General features: G+C 62.7%; 1 protein-coding gene across 11 annotated transcripts; it reads left to right on the top strand.

The window, feature by feature from the left end:
• The first annotated feature begins 1,557 nt into the window (after window positions 1-1,557).
• On the top strand, window positions 1,558-14,329 carry ARFGAP1 (ARF GTPase activating protein 1). Of its 11 annotated transcripts, XM_078057377.1 has the most exons (16): window positions 1,565-1,691; window positions 2,779-3,013; window positions 3,273-3,392; window positions 4,538-4,601; window positions 4,775-4,884; window positions 5,065-5,236; window positions 5,697-5,797; window positions 6,584-6,670; window positions 7,125-7,221; window positions 8,607-8,663; window positions 9,895-9,927; window positions 10,721-10,750; window positions 11,633-11,689; window positions 12,163-12,222; window positions 12,779-12,855; window positions 13,691-14,329. In XM_078057377.1, exons 4-16 carry the CDS (start codon window positions 4,542-4,544, stop codon window positions 14,031-14,033), a joined length of 1,284 nt encoding a protein of 427 aa, XP_077913503.1. In that variant the 5' UTR covers window positions 1,565-1,691; window positions 2,779-3,013; window positions 3,273-3,392; window positions 4,538-4,541; the 3' UTR covers window positions 14,034-14,329. The 11 variants fall into 11 exon arrangements, with proteins under 11 accessions (XP_035940668.1, XP_077913504.1, XP_077913503.1 ...); XM_078057375.1 differs by lacking the exon at window positions 3,273-3,392; XM_036084775.2 differs by lacking the exons at window positions 2,779-3,013; window positions 3,273-3,392 and having other exon boundaries at window positions 1,558-1,691.
• Window positions 14,330-14,772: the final 443 nt, after the last annotated feature.

Genomic DNA, 14,772 nt, shown 5'->3' on the forward strand with positions numbered 1-14,772 from the left:
TGTAAAAGCCTGAGAACCCACGTGCTGACAAAAGACATGGAGCAACTGGAGCTCTCTAACTGCCGGGGGCGGGGGGGGGGGGGGGGAGTAGAAAACGGCACAACCATTTTGGGAGACTGGCAATTTCGTATAAAGTTCAAAGTACACCTGCCCGTCACCCAGCAATTGTACTTTTAGGTGATTGATTAAATGAGAGAAATAAAAAAATATGCCCACAAAAAGACTGGTACACGAACTTCAAGGCAGCTTTATGCATAATGCCAAAAACTTAAAAATGACTCCGGGGGGGCGCCTGGGTGCTCAGTCGTTAAGCGTCTGCCTTCGGCTCAGGTCATGATCTCAGGGTCCTGGGATCGAGCCCCACATCAGGCTCCCTGCTTGGTGGAGAGCCTGCTTCTCCCTCTCCCACTCCCCCTGCTTGTGTTCCCTCTCTCGCTGTCTCTCTCTCTGTGTCAAATAAATAAAATCTTTAGAAAAAAAAAAAAAAAAGACTCCGGGGTCTAACAGAGCGGACATTGCATTTAGTGGCATATACCATTGAGCAATCACAGGGAATGGGGCGCCGAGAGCTACAGCACGGATGACTCTGAAAACATGACGCTGAGCGACAGACCCGGTAGGTCACATACTGTAGGATTCCATTCATATGAAGTGCCTGGGTAGATCCACCCACACAACGACGTGGGTGGGTCTTCAAATCATTCTGTGAACTGGAAGAGGCCATTGGAAAGAGAGCACATATTGCATTCATTTACACAAATGTCTAGAACAGGCCCAGCTAGGATGTGAGGACGAAGTAGGAACGGTGGTTGCCTCGGTGGGAGTGCTCCCTAACTAACCGATGGCGCTGGTTCCATGGGGTATGCATTCGTCAAGCCATTCAACTGTACGTTTTATTGACTGTAAATTACACCTCAATAAAAACGTTTCTACGTGACCATTCCGAAAGTCACGTGGACGAAGACTACGCACAAAGAACACAGAAATGTCCAGAAAGCACAGAGCAAACCACAGATCGCCTGCGATTCCCCCCTCCGCCGAGACAACCCTTTTAGCGGCAGTCTTTGCTGTAGGCGCCCTCGGGGACTCGGGATCCGGCCGCTCCCCAGCTCTGCAGCCTGCGGGTGACCGCGTGCTGCGCGCTCCGCCTGCCCCGCCACCTCTGCAAACCGCTCCCGGCCGGAGGGCCCGGGGTCCTGCGGCTGCAGCCGGGCTCGGCCCCTGGTCACGGGTCCCCCGCCGGGCCCCCTCCACCGCACCCAGGACTCCGCTTGCCCCCCGGCCCTGGGAGCCCCGCCCCCGCCGCGCCTTCCTAATCAGCCGCCTGTGAACAAGCCGTCCCGGAGTCGTCCCCACCGAAGCAGGGCGCGTTCTCCGTGCCCGCCGCTGCGGACCGGCACCCGCCGGTCCCCGCCGGACAGTCAGGCCCGCCCCCCGCCGGCCCGCCGCGTCCCCAAGGCGACAGGGGCGGGGCCGCCCTCCGGCCCGACGAGCGAAGGCGGAAGTCCCGCCCCGCCGGCCCGCCCCCTCTCCCGGCTTCCCGTGATGCCCCGCGAGGCGCAACGTAGCCGGAAGCTGGTGGCGGCGGGGCGGGCGGCCGGCGCGCGTCCCCGGAGCAGCTTGCGGCGCGCCCGAACCCGGCGGACTCCGGCGGACCCCCGGCGCGCGGGATCGAGTCCGGACCCCGCCCGGTAAGCGTGGCCCGAGGCCCCGGCCCGCTTGGGCTGACGCCCCGGCCCGGACCCCGGCCCGCCGCCCCTCTCTCCTCGGAAGCCGCCCCCACCTCGGTTCCTGGAAGCCTCCCGCAGCCGGGGCCCCGCGCACCCCGCCGCTCCCCTTCCTCCCGGGGAAGGGGCGCAGCGTCCAGACGGACAGCCCGGGGCTGCAGGCTGAGGGCTTCCGCCCTGGGGAGCTAGGGTTCCGTCCGGCGGGTGCGGGGGAGGCCGGTGTGGTCAGGAGCGGCAGCCTCGGCCTCGCCCGGCGCCGTGGACGACCCCCTCGGGGAGAGAGGGGGAGCCGCCCGGGAGGGGCTCGAACGGCCCTTTTCGGTTCCCGTGGGGTATGCGTCCCTCTGCCCCGGTCAAGGCTCCACCGCAGACCACCAACGCTGGGAAGGGATGGCGTTCGTTCGGGGCAGGCCTAACCCTCCTGCCGCGCTCTGGCCGTGACCGTGCGCCCGGGGGGATGGCCCGGGGGGTGCTGAGCTCTCCGGCTTGCTCTGGCGTTGCTTCCCGGGACCCCACCCCGCCCAGGTTCACAACAGATCCGTGCGTCCGGGAGAAGGGGCTGTGCTTTCGCACAGGTGCCCTGGATGCTCCCGGTGGTTTCTGTCTCCGTCGCTGTAACAGCCCTGGGGACCCAGCCCTGCCCTTCAGTCATCCCTTTTAATTAATTTATGATACGGACAGGTCCCAAGTTCAGGAGCAAGCGTTGTGCAGTTAACAAGTGGCTTATGTGGTGAACTAAGAAAAAGTGTCCTCATTTGGTTCAGCGTTTACCGAAGTTATGTCCACTTGCAGAAACCTGCATTTTACCGTCTGGTTTCAAGCTTTAAAGAGTTCTTGGATGATTTTTCAAGATAAACCGTATTTGTGGTTTTGAAAGTTAGGATGCATTTTCAGGTATCAAAGTTAGCATTTCAGAGTTGAAGGATGCTCGCATCCAAAACTGGCCCCCAAGGGGAGTGTCTTTAAAATCCAGGTCATTTCCTTTTCACACGTTACTTTGCTACTAGTTCTGCAAACATTTGGTCTGCCTAATTTTATTTTACACAATTAGAAATTCGGAGCATGCTCAACCCAGTTCTGACTTCCGTTTGCCGGCGCCTTTTGACCAGAATGTGAACCTCTGAGGGAAGGCACAGTTCTCTGGAAAGAGCACAGGGCTGAGTATGGAGACCTGAGCGGGCAGGTGTGCATGTCAGCCCCACACAGCAGGCCGCAAGGGGCTCTCCAGTGAGACAAATGTGTGCAGAGGGCCTTGTGAATTCAGATCCAGCCCGATGTCTCTCCAGGTGTGTGTGGTGTTTACCTGTTGATGCCTTTCTCATGCGGTGGCATAGACGCTCAGTGTGCTGAAAGTATCCCACTTGAATGAGTCCGACCAGGATGATGTATTCAGGTGTTTGCCCTTGAGATCCGATGGTTTTGGTAGACTGTCTGTACACAGAGTACAGAAAACTGCAGAGGGCAGAAGAGCCGCGGGTGGACTCTGAGTTTTGTCCATCAATTGTAAAAAACTGAAAACCAACGTTTATTTGTTATTTCCTTCAGCTAGCTTCAAAGTGGGCACTGATGAACACAGGAGTCCTGGCCTTGCAGATTTAGAAGGTTTGGTTGTGCAGAGAGTCAGGGTTTCCACCCGTGACTTATTTCTGCGTACTAAGATTACAGGTGAGGTACAGCCAGAGATCCTGGAATGTTTACACTGCACGTCCATAGAAAGCTCCACCTTCACTGTCAGCAGAGAAGCTGGCCGCATGAAATGTCCAGCAGCTGGGCAGGTGTCCAGTTCTGAGCCACTTACAGGGTCCCTGCGTGTTCTGCAGTGGGCTCGTGTTGCCGTGAGAGTTAGGGGCAGCAGCTCACAGGCTCCGTTCACGAGGGAAGGGCGAGCTTCAGGGGGACACACGCTGGTGGTGGTGGTAGAGGCGGCCTGGGGCCAAGTGGTGGCGGGGTGTGCAGGACCGTGGGGTTGCTTTATGGCCAGCACCGTGCAGGCTCCCACCCCCTTCCTCCAGCTTGAATCTGCTGTATCGCTTTTCCTGGTCATGAATCCAGTGGGCTGTTGCTTGAACTTGAGCTTTGCCAAAGCTAGGAGCTGTGTAAAGACAGAAATGGTTTTTCTCTTCAGCCTGAATTAAGGGCTGTGGTGCCCCGGCAGTGTCCCCGTGAGGCATGGTGGCAGGTGTGCCCTGCTGTGCTCATGCCGTCTGTCACCTCCACCCTGTGATGGGCCCTCGGAGGACATCCCTGTAGGCCCCCCACAGACCGGCCTCTGCACGTATCGGTCAGGGCTACTGCTTCGGCCCCACACCACAGGCTGGGGAGTGGAAGGAAGACGTGGCGTGCAGAGAACTGGGGTTCCCTGTCTCCGAAGGTTATTGGCCCCAGTCTGAGGTGTTGGCCTTTCAGGTGGGCAGTCAGATTGAGCGGCCAGTCTGTGTACGTTGTAGAAAGACCACCCCTTGCTATGGGCTTCGTCACAAGACGGGACGTTTTATAAATTATGCAGTGTGGGTGGTGTATGATGCTTAGACAAAGCGGACGCCAGTAATCATGTTATTCTTAATAATCGCGTTGCCTTTGGCTGGAAACATCCAGACAGCTCTGGGTTTTTCTTAGCGTGTGGAGGACAGATTCCTTCTGTAAGTGGTTCCCTCAGGCCGCCTGTAGTGAGCAGGGGCCTTACCCCGGAGCTTCCAGGCAGCTTCGTGGGATTTCTCTGAAGCTGTGTGTGCTAGTGTTTTTGCACTCACTCGTTTTCTCGTAAAGTAGCCTACTGGTAAGTTTTAAAACTTTGTGTTTCTCCTTTGCAGCATCATGGCCAGCCCCAGAACGAGGAAAGTTCTGAAAGAAGTCAGAGTGCAGGATGAAAACAACGTAAGCGTCTGCTCTGCTCGGGTGCTTTGAGGTTTAGCAAACCTCTCAGAGCTCTCCCTGTTACTGTTAGCCTCGGGCCAGTCTCCTCTGCTCCCTCTTGGGGCCACCTGTCGGGTCTTTGGGGTCCCAGGGCCCCAAGTGCCAGGGTGAGTCGCACGTGACCCTCTCCGCAGGTGTGTTTTGAGTGTGGTGCGTTCAATCCTCAGTGGGTGAGTGTGACTTACGGCATCTGGATCTGCCTGGAGTGCTCGGGGAAGCACCGCGGGCTCGGGGTGCACCTCAGGTCAGTGCCCTGCCCCTGTTGCCTCGAGGGCCTCCTGTCGGGTGTGCGGTGACAGGGTAACGCGCGCCACCTTGCCTGCTCCGCGCTTCTGTCAGGGAAGTGCCTGTGCCAGATTCACGACCTGGCTGGGGGCTCTTGGACGCCTAGTGCTAATAAGTAGGTTGGCTCTCTGGTTTCTAGCTTCGTGCGCTCCGTGACCATGGACAAGTGGAAGGACGTGGAGCTGGAGAAGATGAAAGCTGGAGGGAACGCGAAATTCCGGGAGTTCCTGGAGTCTCAGGAGGACTATGACCCCTGCTGGTCCCTGCAGGACAAGTACAACAGCAAGGCCGCGGCCCTCTTCAGGGACAAGGTAGGGACCGGCTGACCAGCGGTGCTGAGGCTCTGCCCGTGGGAGCTGGCGTTCTCCTGTGGGCTCTGACCTCCCTGCAGAGGCCGTGCGCGGTCTGTCCACAGACAGGACACGTGGGCCGTCGTGTCCCACCCGGGGGAAAGCAGGTGGCACGTTGTTAGCAGGGGTGAAGAGTGGGCCTTCCTCCCCACCCTCGGGGAGAGTGTCGCGTGCCCGCTCTGTACGTGGTGGGTGAAACTGCCGAGGATGGCAGCGCGCCACGTGGGGTCGGAGCCACTGACCAAGAACTCGCCAGCACCGCTGTTCGTTGCGGTCAGAGTGAGACCCTGTCTCGGTGTTGACATGTGGCAGAGAGCCCCCAGCCCGTGGCCGCTGAGCCTGGGAGGGACAGCAGGCAGGACACGCTAGAGCGGGTGACGTCTCTGTCCTGGGCTGGCTAATGCCTGTGTCCCCTCGGCAGGTAGCCACTCTGGCTGAAGGCAGAGAATGGTCTCCCGAGTCATCGCCTGCCCAGAACTGGACCCCACCCCAACCCAAGACTCTGCCGTCTACTGCCCACCGGTAGCTACTCCTCTGGCCTCTTGTCTGGCTCCAGACTGTTCTGGGCCTGGCCCTGATCTCGGCCGTAGCTCAGGACCCCATATTGGTGTGGGAACAGCTGCCATTGTGAGTTGCTCCCGAGAGTCAGTGGGAAAAACAACTCTGTGGGTCATTGAAGCAATACAGGCTCTCAGTAAAAATGCAACCCATAAGCGGTGTCTTGAGTGAAGGGAGTACCTCCCCATTTCTCAAGAGCCCGTTCGGTGCGAGTCCTTCCAGACACGCACCCATGACACGCGTGCATCTCCGTAGGAAACGTCCTAGCTGAGTGTTGTTTACCTCCTGTGTCCTCTCTGAGGATTGCCCACCCCCGAGTGCCGGTGTGATGCGGACAAGCTGGTCCCCCTGCGTCCTCTCGCATGTCAGAGGCTGGTGTTCTGGAGTGACCGGTCCACAGAAGGCTCCCTGTTTGCACCGTGGGTGCCCAGGGACCCCCACCCCACCCCTGCACTGTGCATTTTATGTGGAAGGTCCCTGGACCACTGCTGATGTGCCTGCTTCAGCCTCCGTCTCTCCAGCCTCTCTGCTGTCTCCCTGCCGGCGTGGGCTGGCGTGTGCCCGCTTGTGGCCAGCCTGAGCCTGAGCCGCCTTTCACACAGACTGGGAGGCCAGCTGGCCTTAGGTGCTCCATTCTTGGAGGAGCCCAGGTGTGACCAGGCGGATGTAACAGCATAGAGGCCCGGACGGTTCCCTCAGGCACCTGCCTGTCCTCTGTTGGCCTCGCTGACCTCTGACTCTCCCTTTCAGAGCCTCTGGCCACCCACAGAACTCGACCTCCTCCTCAGACAAGGCGTTTGAAGACTGGCTTAATGATGACCTGGGCTCCTATCAGGGGTGAGGCCACGGGCAGCAGGGGGTTCAGGCCCTCAGGGCTAGGGCCTGCTGCTCTCCGTGTGCAGGGCGTGCACAGCCCGCACGCGTCTGGTTGTGGTAATCCCCGGGCCAGCCCAGGTGTGAAGAGTGGTTTTGAGTGGAGAGAAAAGGAAAAAAGAGTAGTTTTCCTTCTTGGAACCAGCCTGACCTGTAAGCGAGTTTTGTCCTTGGAGCTGTCGGATTAAATCATCTGGATGCTTCTTGTAATAACAGGCTGTGGGCTTTGGGTGTTGCCAAGGTTCCTGGCTAAATGCAGCAGGAGGGTGTTCTCCAGTGAGCAGAGGGGAGCCTGACCTGTGCGCCCGCCTTGCTGTGGATGCGCGTCCTCCCCGGGGCCCTCGCACCTCTGCCCGGGGTCTGGGTGCCTCCCGCCTCGAGGCTTTCAGGAGCATGCTGCTTTTTGTCTCCCTGTCAGGGCCCAGGAGAACCGCTATGTGGGGTTTGGGAACACGGTGCCGCCCCCGAAGAGGGACGAGGACTTCCTCAGCAGCGCTGTGTCGTCCCTGTGCTCGGTGAGGACCCACAGCCGGCCCCGCCTGCAGGACAGCCTCCCCTTTCCTGCAGCGAAGTTTCTCTCTGACCCGGCCTGTTCCTTCCGGTCCCGGCGTGTGCAGTTGCTGACGTGCTTTGTTACAGAATGTGTGTTTCCCGCTAGTCAGGCGCGTTTCCTCCAAGCACGACGTCCTGTGTGGCGCGTGCCCGGTCCTCCTGTCCTGCCAGAGCACTGGGCACAGCCGGTCCCGGCGCTCTGCCCGCCAGCCCCGCTCCCCAAGCCACATGGGCTCTGGCACGCTCTGGGTCTGGCGCTCGCGGCCCTGCGCTTTTGTCCTCAGCGTCAGGTCAAACCATCATCTTCCAAGGAAACTTAACTGTGTTTTTAGACAACGTTCGTTCATTTTAGCGCTGTCTGTGATGGTAGCTGCAGACCCCTGGGGGTCTGGCCAGTGACGACTGGCAGCGGCCTGTCTCTGGGTGCCGCACGCGTGAAAAGGCGAGACGTCCTCCACGCTAACAGGACGGGGTCTTCGGTGCCCTGGGGGGGGGGAGGCAGCAAGTGCAGAAGGAGCAGACGTGACGGGTAAAAACGCAGGAAGCACCCGGGAGCGGCCGTGCGTCCGCCGCCACTGTAGGGTCCTGCGTCCTGGGTGCAGGGGGAGGTCTGCTGAGCACCACTGTCCACTGTCCTCTTCTGATCGTGCACACGTGCTGTTCCCCACGTGATGGAACTTGTCAGAAATTAAGGCTGCCCCTCCAGAGCCGCGGGCTGTGGCAGCCGCGGGCAGCCAGGGTCCCTTCTCCGGGTCCCACCAAACGTAGCACGTTTGTGTTTGTGTCCCCCTCCTACGGGTCTTTAATTCACCGAAGAAGCTGGATGTGCTTGTCTCCTGAGCTAAGGGTTCCTCTGCTTCCTTGGGGGGAAGAGGCTCTGCTGGGAAGTTGGGGTTTGAGAGAGACGTGCGTGTCTGTAAATAGTTTCAGTCAGTTTTGGGGGCTTAGGGGGAAGACCTCGAACTCAGAACAGGTCTGCCTGCAGACTAGGTGCCAGGCCCCGACCCCTTCGAGGGGAGGGAGGAGGGACCGAGGGCAAAGGGAAGCACGGGCACGTGCGTGCAGTGGAGGTCCAGTCAGGTGGCGTGGCGCAGACGCACGCGCTGGGCCGGATCCGTGGCTGCCAGGAGTCGGGTGCGTGGCGTTCAGGTGTGCCCACGGCTTGCGTGCCCGCTCTCCGTGGGAAGTGGGGTTGCCGCTGGGAACGGGACCCTGGAGGTGGCCATCCTGCAGATCTTGGGGGCGGAATCCGTCAGCCCCTTGCTGAGCGGTGGATGGCACAGCAGACAGCCTGCCTGTTCGGCCGCCCGTGGAACCTCGACGTGGCCTCTCTGTTGCTTCTTTCCAGGGCTGGAGCAGTTTCACCACCGGAGCGAGCAAGTTTGCCTCGGCCGCTAAGGAGGGTGTGAGTAGCCCATCCCAGCGCCCTGCCTGCAGGCCCACACAGGCTGGGCTAGTCTGGGGTCTGGGGGCAGACAGGGGTCTTGAAGGGGCTCCGATGAGGGGTGGAGGGCGTTCCCAGCCGCAGGGCTTCCTCCCAGGCCGTGTGCTGTTGGCCCTGAGTCTGCAGCAGATCTCAGGGCCCCTCCGTTCGCTGCTTCAGTGGCAGGCATCTGTCTGCGCGTCAGAGATGAGCTGTGTGCAGAGGGGCGCCACTCTAGAAGAGGGGTTTGCCGTGCTCAGGTGCGGCATGTTGTGAGCCCTGCAGGCTGAGGGTTCTGCCAGCCCTCCAGTTTCTGCTGCTGGGCACGGAGCAGGGTTCAGGCAGTGGGACTTCTCTCTCCCTCTTACCTGCCCCTCTGCCCAAGCGAGGGAGGGTTGGGGATTTAGTCAAGACACACAGGTGGGGAGTGGGCATGACCTTGGAAAGGAACAGGCAGAAACCGGTCTGAGGACATTACCCCAGAGGGGAGACTGTCGGGGGCATCCGGCAGGTTTCCTGGTCAGCGTGGCCTTGGTGAGGAAGGTGACCTGGAGAAGGAGGAGCCCAGGGCAGGCTCAAGGGGCCGCCTGGCTAAGTAGGCCCTGGACAGGAACGTTCTGAGGGCCAGACGGGTGCCCGCAGCTCCACAACCAGCAGGAACCGCAGGGCTGGCTCTGGGCCAGAGCGAAGGCGCTATGGACCCCTCTCCATGCTCCCCGTGGGCCGCAGTGCCCTGCATCCTCCCCCATGTGGCCTCGAGGGGCACCAGGCCCTGTGGCACCACTGCTCTGGTGCGGGGCCTCCGCTAGTTCTCCCCAGGCCTCGTCCCTGGAGGGCACAGCCAGGAGGTTCAGGCCCCTGTCAGCGGGAGCATCTGTGGCCAGGCCTTTTCTTTCTTTGTTTATGAAAGTGTTGGGGGTGCTGTGCTAAGGTGAGCTGTGGGATGGGCCCGCACTGGGTGCCAAGCAGGTGGCATGGTCGGGGCCACGGCAAAGCCCACAGCTGACGGGGCTGGGGTGGCCGTCCCCTACCGGGGACCTGCTCCCCCTCCAGCGGGGCCTGGCCTAGTGGGCAGCTTTGCTGGGCCCCTCGGAGCTGCTGGGAGGTGGGAGGCCATCAGGAGACAGGCCTAGGACCGAGTGCTGAGACCTGGGGATGTGCAGCCAGGGGTCTGGTGTCAGGACCGGTGACGGAAAGCCATGTTTCTTTTCAGGCAACCAAATTTGGATCTCAAGCAAGTCAGAAGGTAACAACGGAAGCTTCTGCGTTCCGTGCTGTTAAAATTTCTAGTTCTGTCCTGTCGTCGTCTAGACGCTGCCTGGTCTGCCCTCCTGGGGCCTGTGCTTGGGAGAGGGGGCGTTTCTGTGTGCATCACTTCAGGTGCTTGTGGGTCAGGGGGGTGAGAAGCTGCTCCTGTCAGGGCCCGCAGGGCTGAGGGCACCCGGACAGCTGTAAGGCTCGTGTGCAGTCGGCTGTCTGCACCCGTGGGTGGAAGGAAGCCTGGTGTTGCCAGGACTGCGGGTTGTGGGGTGGGGCAGGCTAGCCCTCCTTTCCCGGTTAGTTTCTCTCGCGGGCGGTGGTTTGGGGCGTTGGCGTTTCTCTTTTTCTTCAAATCTTGGTTGGTAGCCCTGGCAGGCCCCAGGTGGTGGCAGGGCTCTGGACCGCCTGTGCCCTGGTGGTGGGGTTAGCACACAGGCCGGAGGCAGCGGCCCCAGAGGCTGTCCCAGGACGAGGGTGGTTGGTGTTCGAGGATGGCCTGTCCCTGTTTCGGGCTCCTGACCTGCTTGCGCGCGTGTGGTTCTGGGGGTTGTACGTTGGGAGTGGAAAGCAGTGAGGTTTGGTGGCAGTCAGTGGGCACTCCAGGTCACTTTTGAGGACACCTGCTGGGGTGACGCCATGAGAGCGTGAGGCTAATTAACCCGTCTGGAGGTGCTTCCTGGTGGTTGCTCACCACTGCTCCTGCCCGAGCTCGCTCGCTCTCTCACTTTCTCCCTCTCTCCCCCTCCGCCCCAACCCGCTCCCTTGCTGTCTGGGTAAAGTTTTGGGGCTCCAAGCAGCAGCCCGAGATGGTAAGGCCCCAAGTCTGTTCTCGTGCATGCCATTCCCCGTCTCTGTGCTGACCACACGCTTTGCCCTGAGCTTCCCCGGACCGTGGCCTGTATGTGTCCTCGCTTACGTGCCCTCACCCTCGGAGCTTCCCGCCAGCCTGCTGGGCTCCTGTCTGGCCCATCCTGGCTGTTCAGGGACCCGAGACCCTGGCAGGAAGCCAGGGGTCCAAACCGGGGGGCACGGCTCCTCCTGGGGTGCCAGGAGCTACTGGGCAGATTTTCATTTCGTGGCTTGATCACCTCGAGCTCAGTGAGCGGAAGGAGGGTTATCCCAGGGGCAAGGTGCTCACAGGTGTGCGGTTACCCTGTCCATCAAGGCTACTGCTGCCTGGCGCGCTCCCTCTTAGCTGCCCATCGTCCCGCTGCCGCCCCACCCACCTTGGCTCTGTGCTCTTCCCTCTGAGTCAGGTGCCCGGTGGCGGGCAGGTGGGCTCACACCCCCTCCAGTGACCAAGGGTGCACCCGCCTGTACCCCAGCTGAGGGGGGTAGCATGTGACCTGCTGCCAGCACACGGGCTGTCCTCACGGGATGGGATTGCGTGGGCTCCGATGGGAAGACCCGCGGGAGGCCGCTGGATTTGCTGCCACTCTGGGCCTCTCCCCTCTAGAGCGGGTAGGCCTGGGGCAGTGTCTCTGGCCGCCCCCCAGCCAGGGTGCCTGGGGGGCACTTCGTGCAACTGCCTTGGGTGCCGTGGCTGCCGGGGGTGGGGGGTGGCAGGGAGCCCTGGGTGCTGGTGGGCCGCTCACCATCTGCTGCCTTCCCTCGGTCGGCCAAGCTCGCGGCCAGTGCTGACAGCACTGACATGCTGCCCGGGCTCACCTGACTTCCCTCTCGTCACACAGGCTTCGGAGCTGGGCCACAGTCTGAACGAGAACGTCCTCAGACCTGCCCAGGAGAAGGTAACGCAGCCGATGCCCTGTCCCTCTCCTCCGTCCCCACCCCCGTAGGCCCTCGTTCCAGGGGAGCAGCGGGTGCTGGGGGCTCCAACTCCCGCCAGTGCCGCGTGTCCCAGGGGGCCCCCACCCCCGGGCTCCGGGAGGCCTGGCCTCGAGCTCCGTTCCTCAGAGTGCGGCTGGGTGTGGGCAGCGCGGAGGCGGCTGCCTGAGCCAGGGAGGCCCCCCGCGGGCTGGGGCCTCGGGGAGCAGTGCCAGCCTGCCCTCAGGAGGTTGTTGCTGACACAGAGGCCCCCCGGGAGGATGCTGCGTTCCAGCAGTCTGGGCTGCAGTCGGCGGCCCCCGCCCCCTCTTCCCTTGTGGGGAGGGGGCCGCCGAGGGGGAGACGGGGTCACACAGAGCTGCCGCCATGTCTCCCTGAGACGGGTGACGGTGGGCTTTCTGCCGCTCGGCTCACGGCACTGTTTTAACCCACGCAGGTGAAAGAGGGAAAGATTTTTGATGATGTGTCCAGTGGGGTCTCTCAGTTGGCGTCCAAGGTAGGGCAGGCCCCGCCTGGTGCTCAGGCGCAGCCGGAAGCCAGTCTCCACATTCTGGGGCGCCCGGGCCGAGAGCAGGAAGGGCCTGGGCTCTCCGTGCCCCTGCGCGCTCGTGCGGCCCGAGTGCCCACTGAGCGGTGGGTGAGGAGGCTCAGCGAGACGCTCCCGTGCCGGCCGCCAGAGGAATATGGAAACGGCTTGGCGGGGGGAGGGCCTCTCACATCTGCTAACTGTCGCTTCTTTTTCTTCTGCCCTCATTCTGCTGCCGCTGCCCTTCCCCGGTGAGTGCGACCTTCCTGACGTGCTGGTGGAGGGCCGCCGTCGTCCTCCAGGCTGGTGTGGGTGTGCGCGGCCCCCTGCTTCCCAGCCCACCACTCTCCGCACGGGGAAGCCTGCAGGGGGCTTCGCACGCATGCTGTTTCCTCGAGCTCCCGAGCCCGTGGGCCTGAGCCTGGCCGTGCCGTTCACGTCTCTAAGCTTTGCCGGGACTTTGAGCGGGACACCGTGTATGTGTGTGAGAACCCACCCTGAGCTGCCGCCTCCCGTCCCCTTCCAGGTCCAGGGGGTTGGCAGTAGGGGATGGCGGGACGTCACCACGTTCTTTTCTGGGAGAGCAGAGGACCCATCGGACAGGTACGCCGGTTCCCTGGGTCTCTTCCACAAGGCCTCTGGGAGGCGGTCGGCATCCCCGCTGAGGGACAGGCATGTTATCCCCCAGGGGCACGGGGGTCACAGCAGCCCCCAGAACCGTAGAGATACCAGCCCTGTGGTAACTGCTGCTGCCCAGGGCAGGGAGGGAGGGGGGAGGCTGGAGAGGAGGGGCACCAGTGCTGATCCCTGTCTCCGTCTGGGTGGGTGGGGCCGGCGGGGGCGCCTCAGCGACCCTGTCCCCTCACTCACCGTCTGCTCCGGGCTGGCGTCCTGGGCTGTCTGCTGGAAGCCCGGTCGGCCTGGTTTCCCGTTCTTCAGCCGCAGGGTGGGCGGGGCGGGAAGACCGGCCGTGGTGGGGGCCGCTCCTGGATGGTGGCACGTTCCCTGTGCTCACGGGCACGGGCCGCACGTCTTCCTGACGCGCCTTTTGGTGGTTCAGGCCGCGTGGCTGCGCTCGTCGGGGTACAGCTCTGCTGAGGGGCTCTGCGGGGCCCCCTCTGTCTCGACAGCGCGGGGAGGGCCGACGCACTCAGGGCTCCCCTTTTCCCTCAGTCGCTGCAGAAAACCGGCGTTGTATTTTTTCCTTCACAACGAGCTCCTTTTGGGGTGGGGCTGACCCAGCCGGGCTCTGGCAGCAGGAGGCCCGAGTGCTTCTGGCGGGTTCTGTGCCCCAGACTCTAAGGTGGAGCTGCCCGGGGGCCTCTCCCAGGCCCCGTGGTCGTCGGGGTCTGGGTGGGGCCTTTGCAGTCTGGGGCAGGACACCAAGGGACGGCCTGGTGGCCCAGGCCGTTGTTCAGTCTCTCTCTGTCTTCCCAAGACCCCTGGAGGGCCAGAGCTACCAGAACAGCGGTGGGGACCACCCCCAGAACCGCGCCGTGGACCAGAGCTTCTGGGAGACCTTCGGGAGTGCCGACCCCGCCAAGGGCCACAGGTCCCCGAGCAGCGACAGCTGGACGTGCGCGGACGCCTCGGCCGAGAAGAGGAGCTCGGACAGCTGGGATGTGTGGGGCTCGGGCTCCGCGTCCAACCATAAGAACAGCGACCACAGCGACCTCGGGGAGGCCTGGGGGGGCGGTGGGGAGGGCAGAACCAAGACCGCCAAGAAGGCCGCGCTGCCCGCCGTGCCGGTGGACGAGGGCTGGGACAACCAGGACTGGTAGGCCCGCTGCGCCCCGGCCCCAGCAGCTGCGGCGGCCCCTGCGTCCGCACTTTGCCCCCACACTCCTCCCGTCTGACCCCAGAAACCAGCCATGGTGTGAAGACAGCACCTCAGCGGGAGCCGGGGGGGTGCTGCCAGCTGGCTCGGGCGCCGGCCCCGCAAGGCCGCGGTGCGGGACGGTCCGTGTCTCGCCCGTGGGAACCTGGCCGGGGTGATGCGGGGGCAGAGTCTGCTCCTGCAGGAGGCGGGCCGCGCCATCGTTCCCAGAACGCCCTCTAATAAACCCTCCCGAGTGCAGTGCAGCTCGTGCCGCGTCGTGTGCGAGGCGTGCGTGCGCCCAAGCGTCGGGTCCAGGCTTGTTCCAGGCCAGCCTTCCTGCGTGAGGGACGTGCCCAGCTCCCCTCCCTGGCCCTGCTTCGCTGCCGGGGCTGCTCTCCTGTGTCGCCTCTCCAGGGCCCCGCACACGGCTCCAGGGCCTCTGGCTCGGCCCCAACACCTGGGTCCTTCGTCCGCGCTCTCACTTAGCCGTGCCCGTCTGAGCCGAGGCGGCACCCCCAGGATGCCCCAGACGGCTGAGGAACGGGGACGTAAAAGTGAAGCGTAGGGAGGGGGAAGGCAGGCCAGCACGCTCCCTCCCGAGCCTGGGTCTGGAGGTGCACGGCCGCAGGGTGGGCTTGAGGAGCCGCGTGGCGTCCGGGCCTTCCCGGCGAGGTGTGCCTTTGTCGGGCTGGGTTGCTGCC

This window comes from Halichoerus grypus, chromosome 10 (genome assembly GCF_964656455.1).
Source record: "Halichoerus grypus chromosome 10, mHalGry1.hap1.1, whole genome shotgun sequence".
NCBI classification, from domain to species: domain Eukaryota; kingdom Metazoa; phylum Chordata; class Mammalia; order Carnivora; family Phocidae; genus Halichoerus; species Halichoerus grypus.

Coding starts and splice junctions, on each gene's coding strand:
- ARFGAP1 (XM_078057375.1), top strand. CDS start 2,964: ATGTGTGCAGAGGGCCTTGTGAATTCAGATCCAGCCCGATGTCTCTCC. Junction 11,690..12,162: donor TCAGACCTGCCCAGGAGAAG/GTAACGCAGCCG, acceptor TAACCCACGCAG/GTGAAAGAGGGAAAGATTTT. Junction 12,223..12,778: donor TCTCTCAGTTGGCGTCCAAG/GTAGGGCAGGCC, acceptor GTCCCCTTCCAG/GTCCAGGGGGTTGGCAGTAG.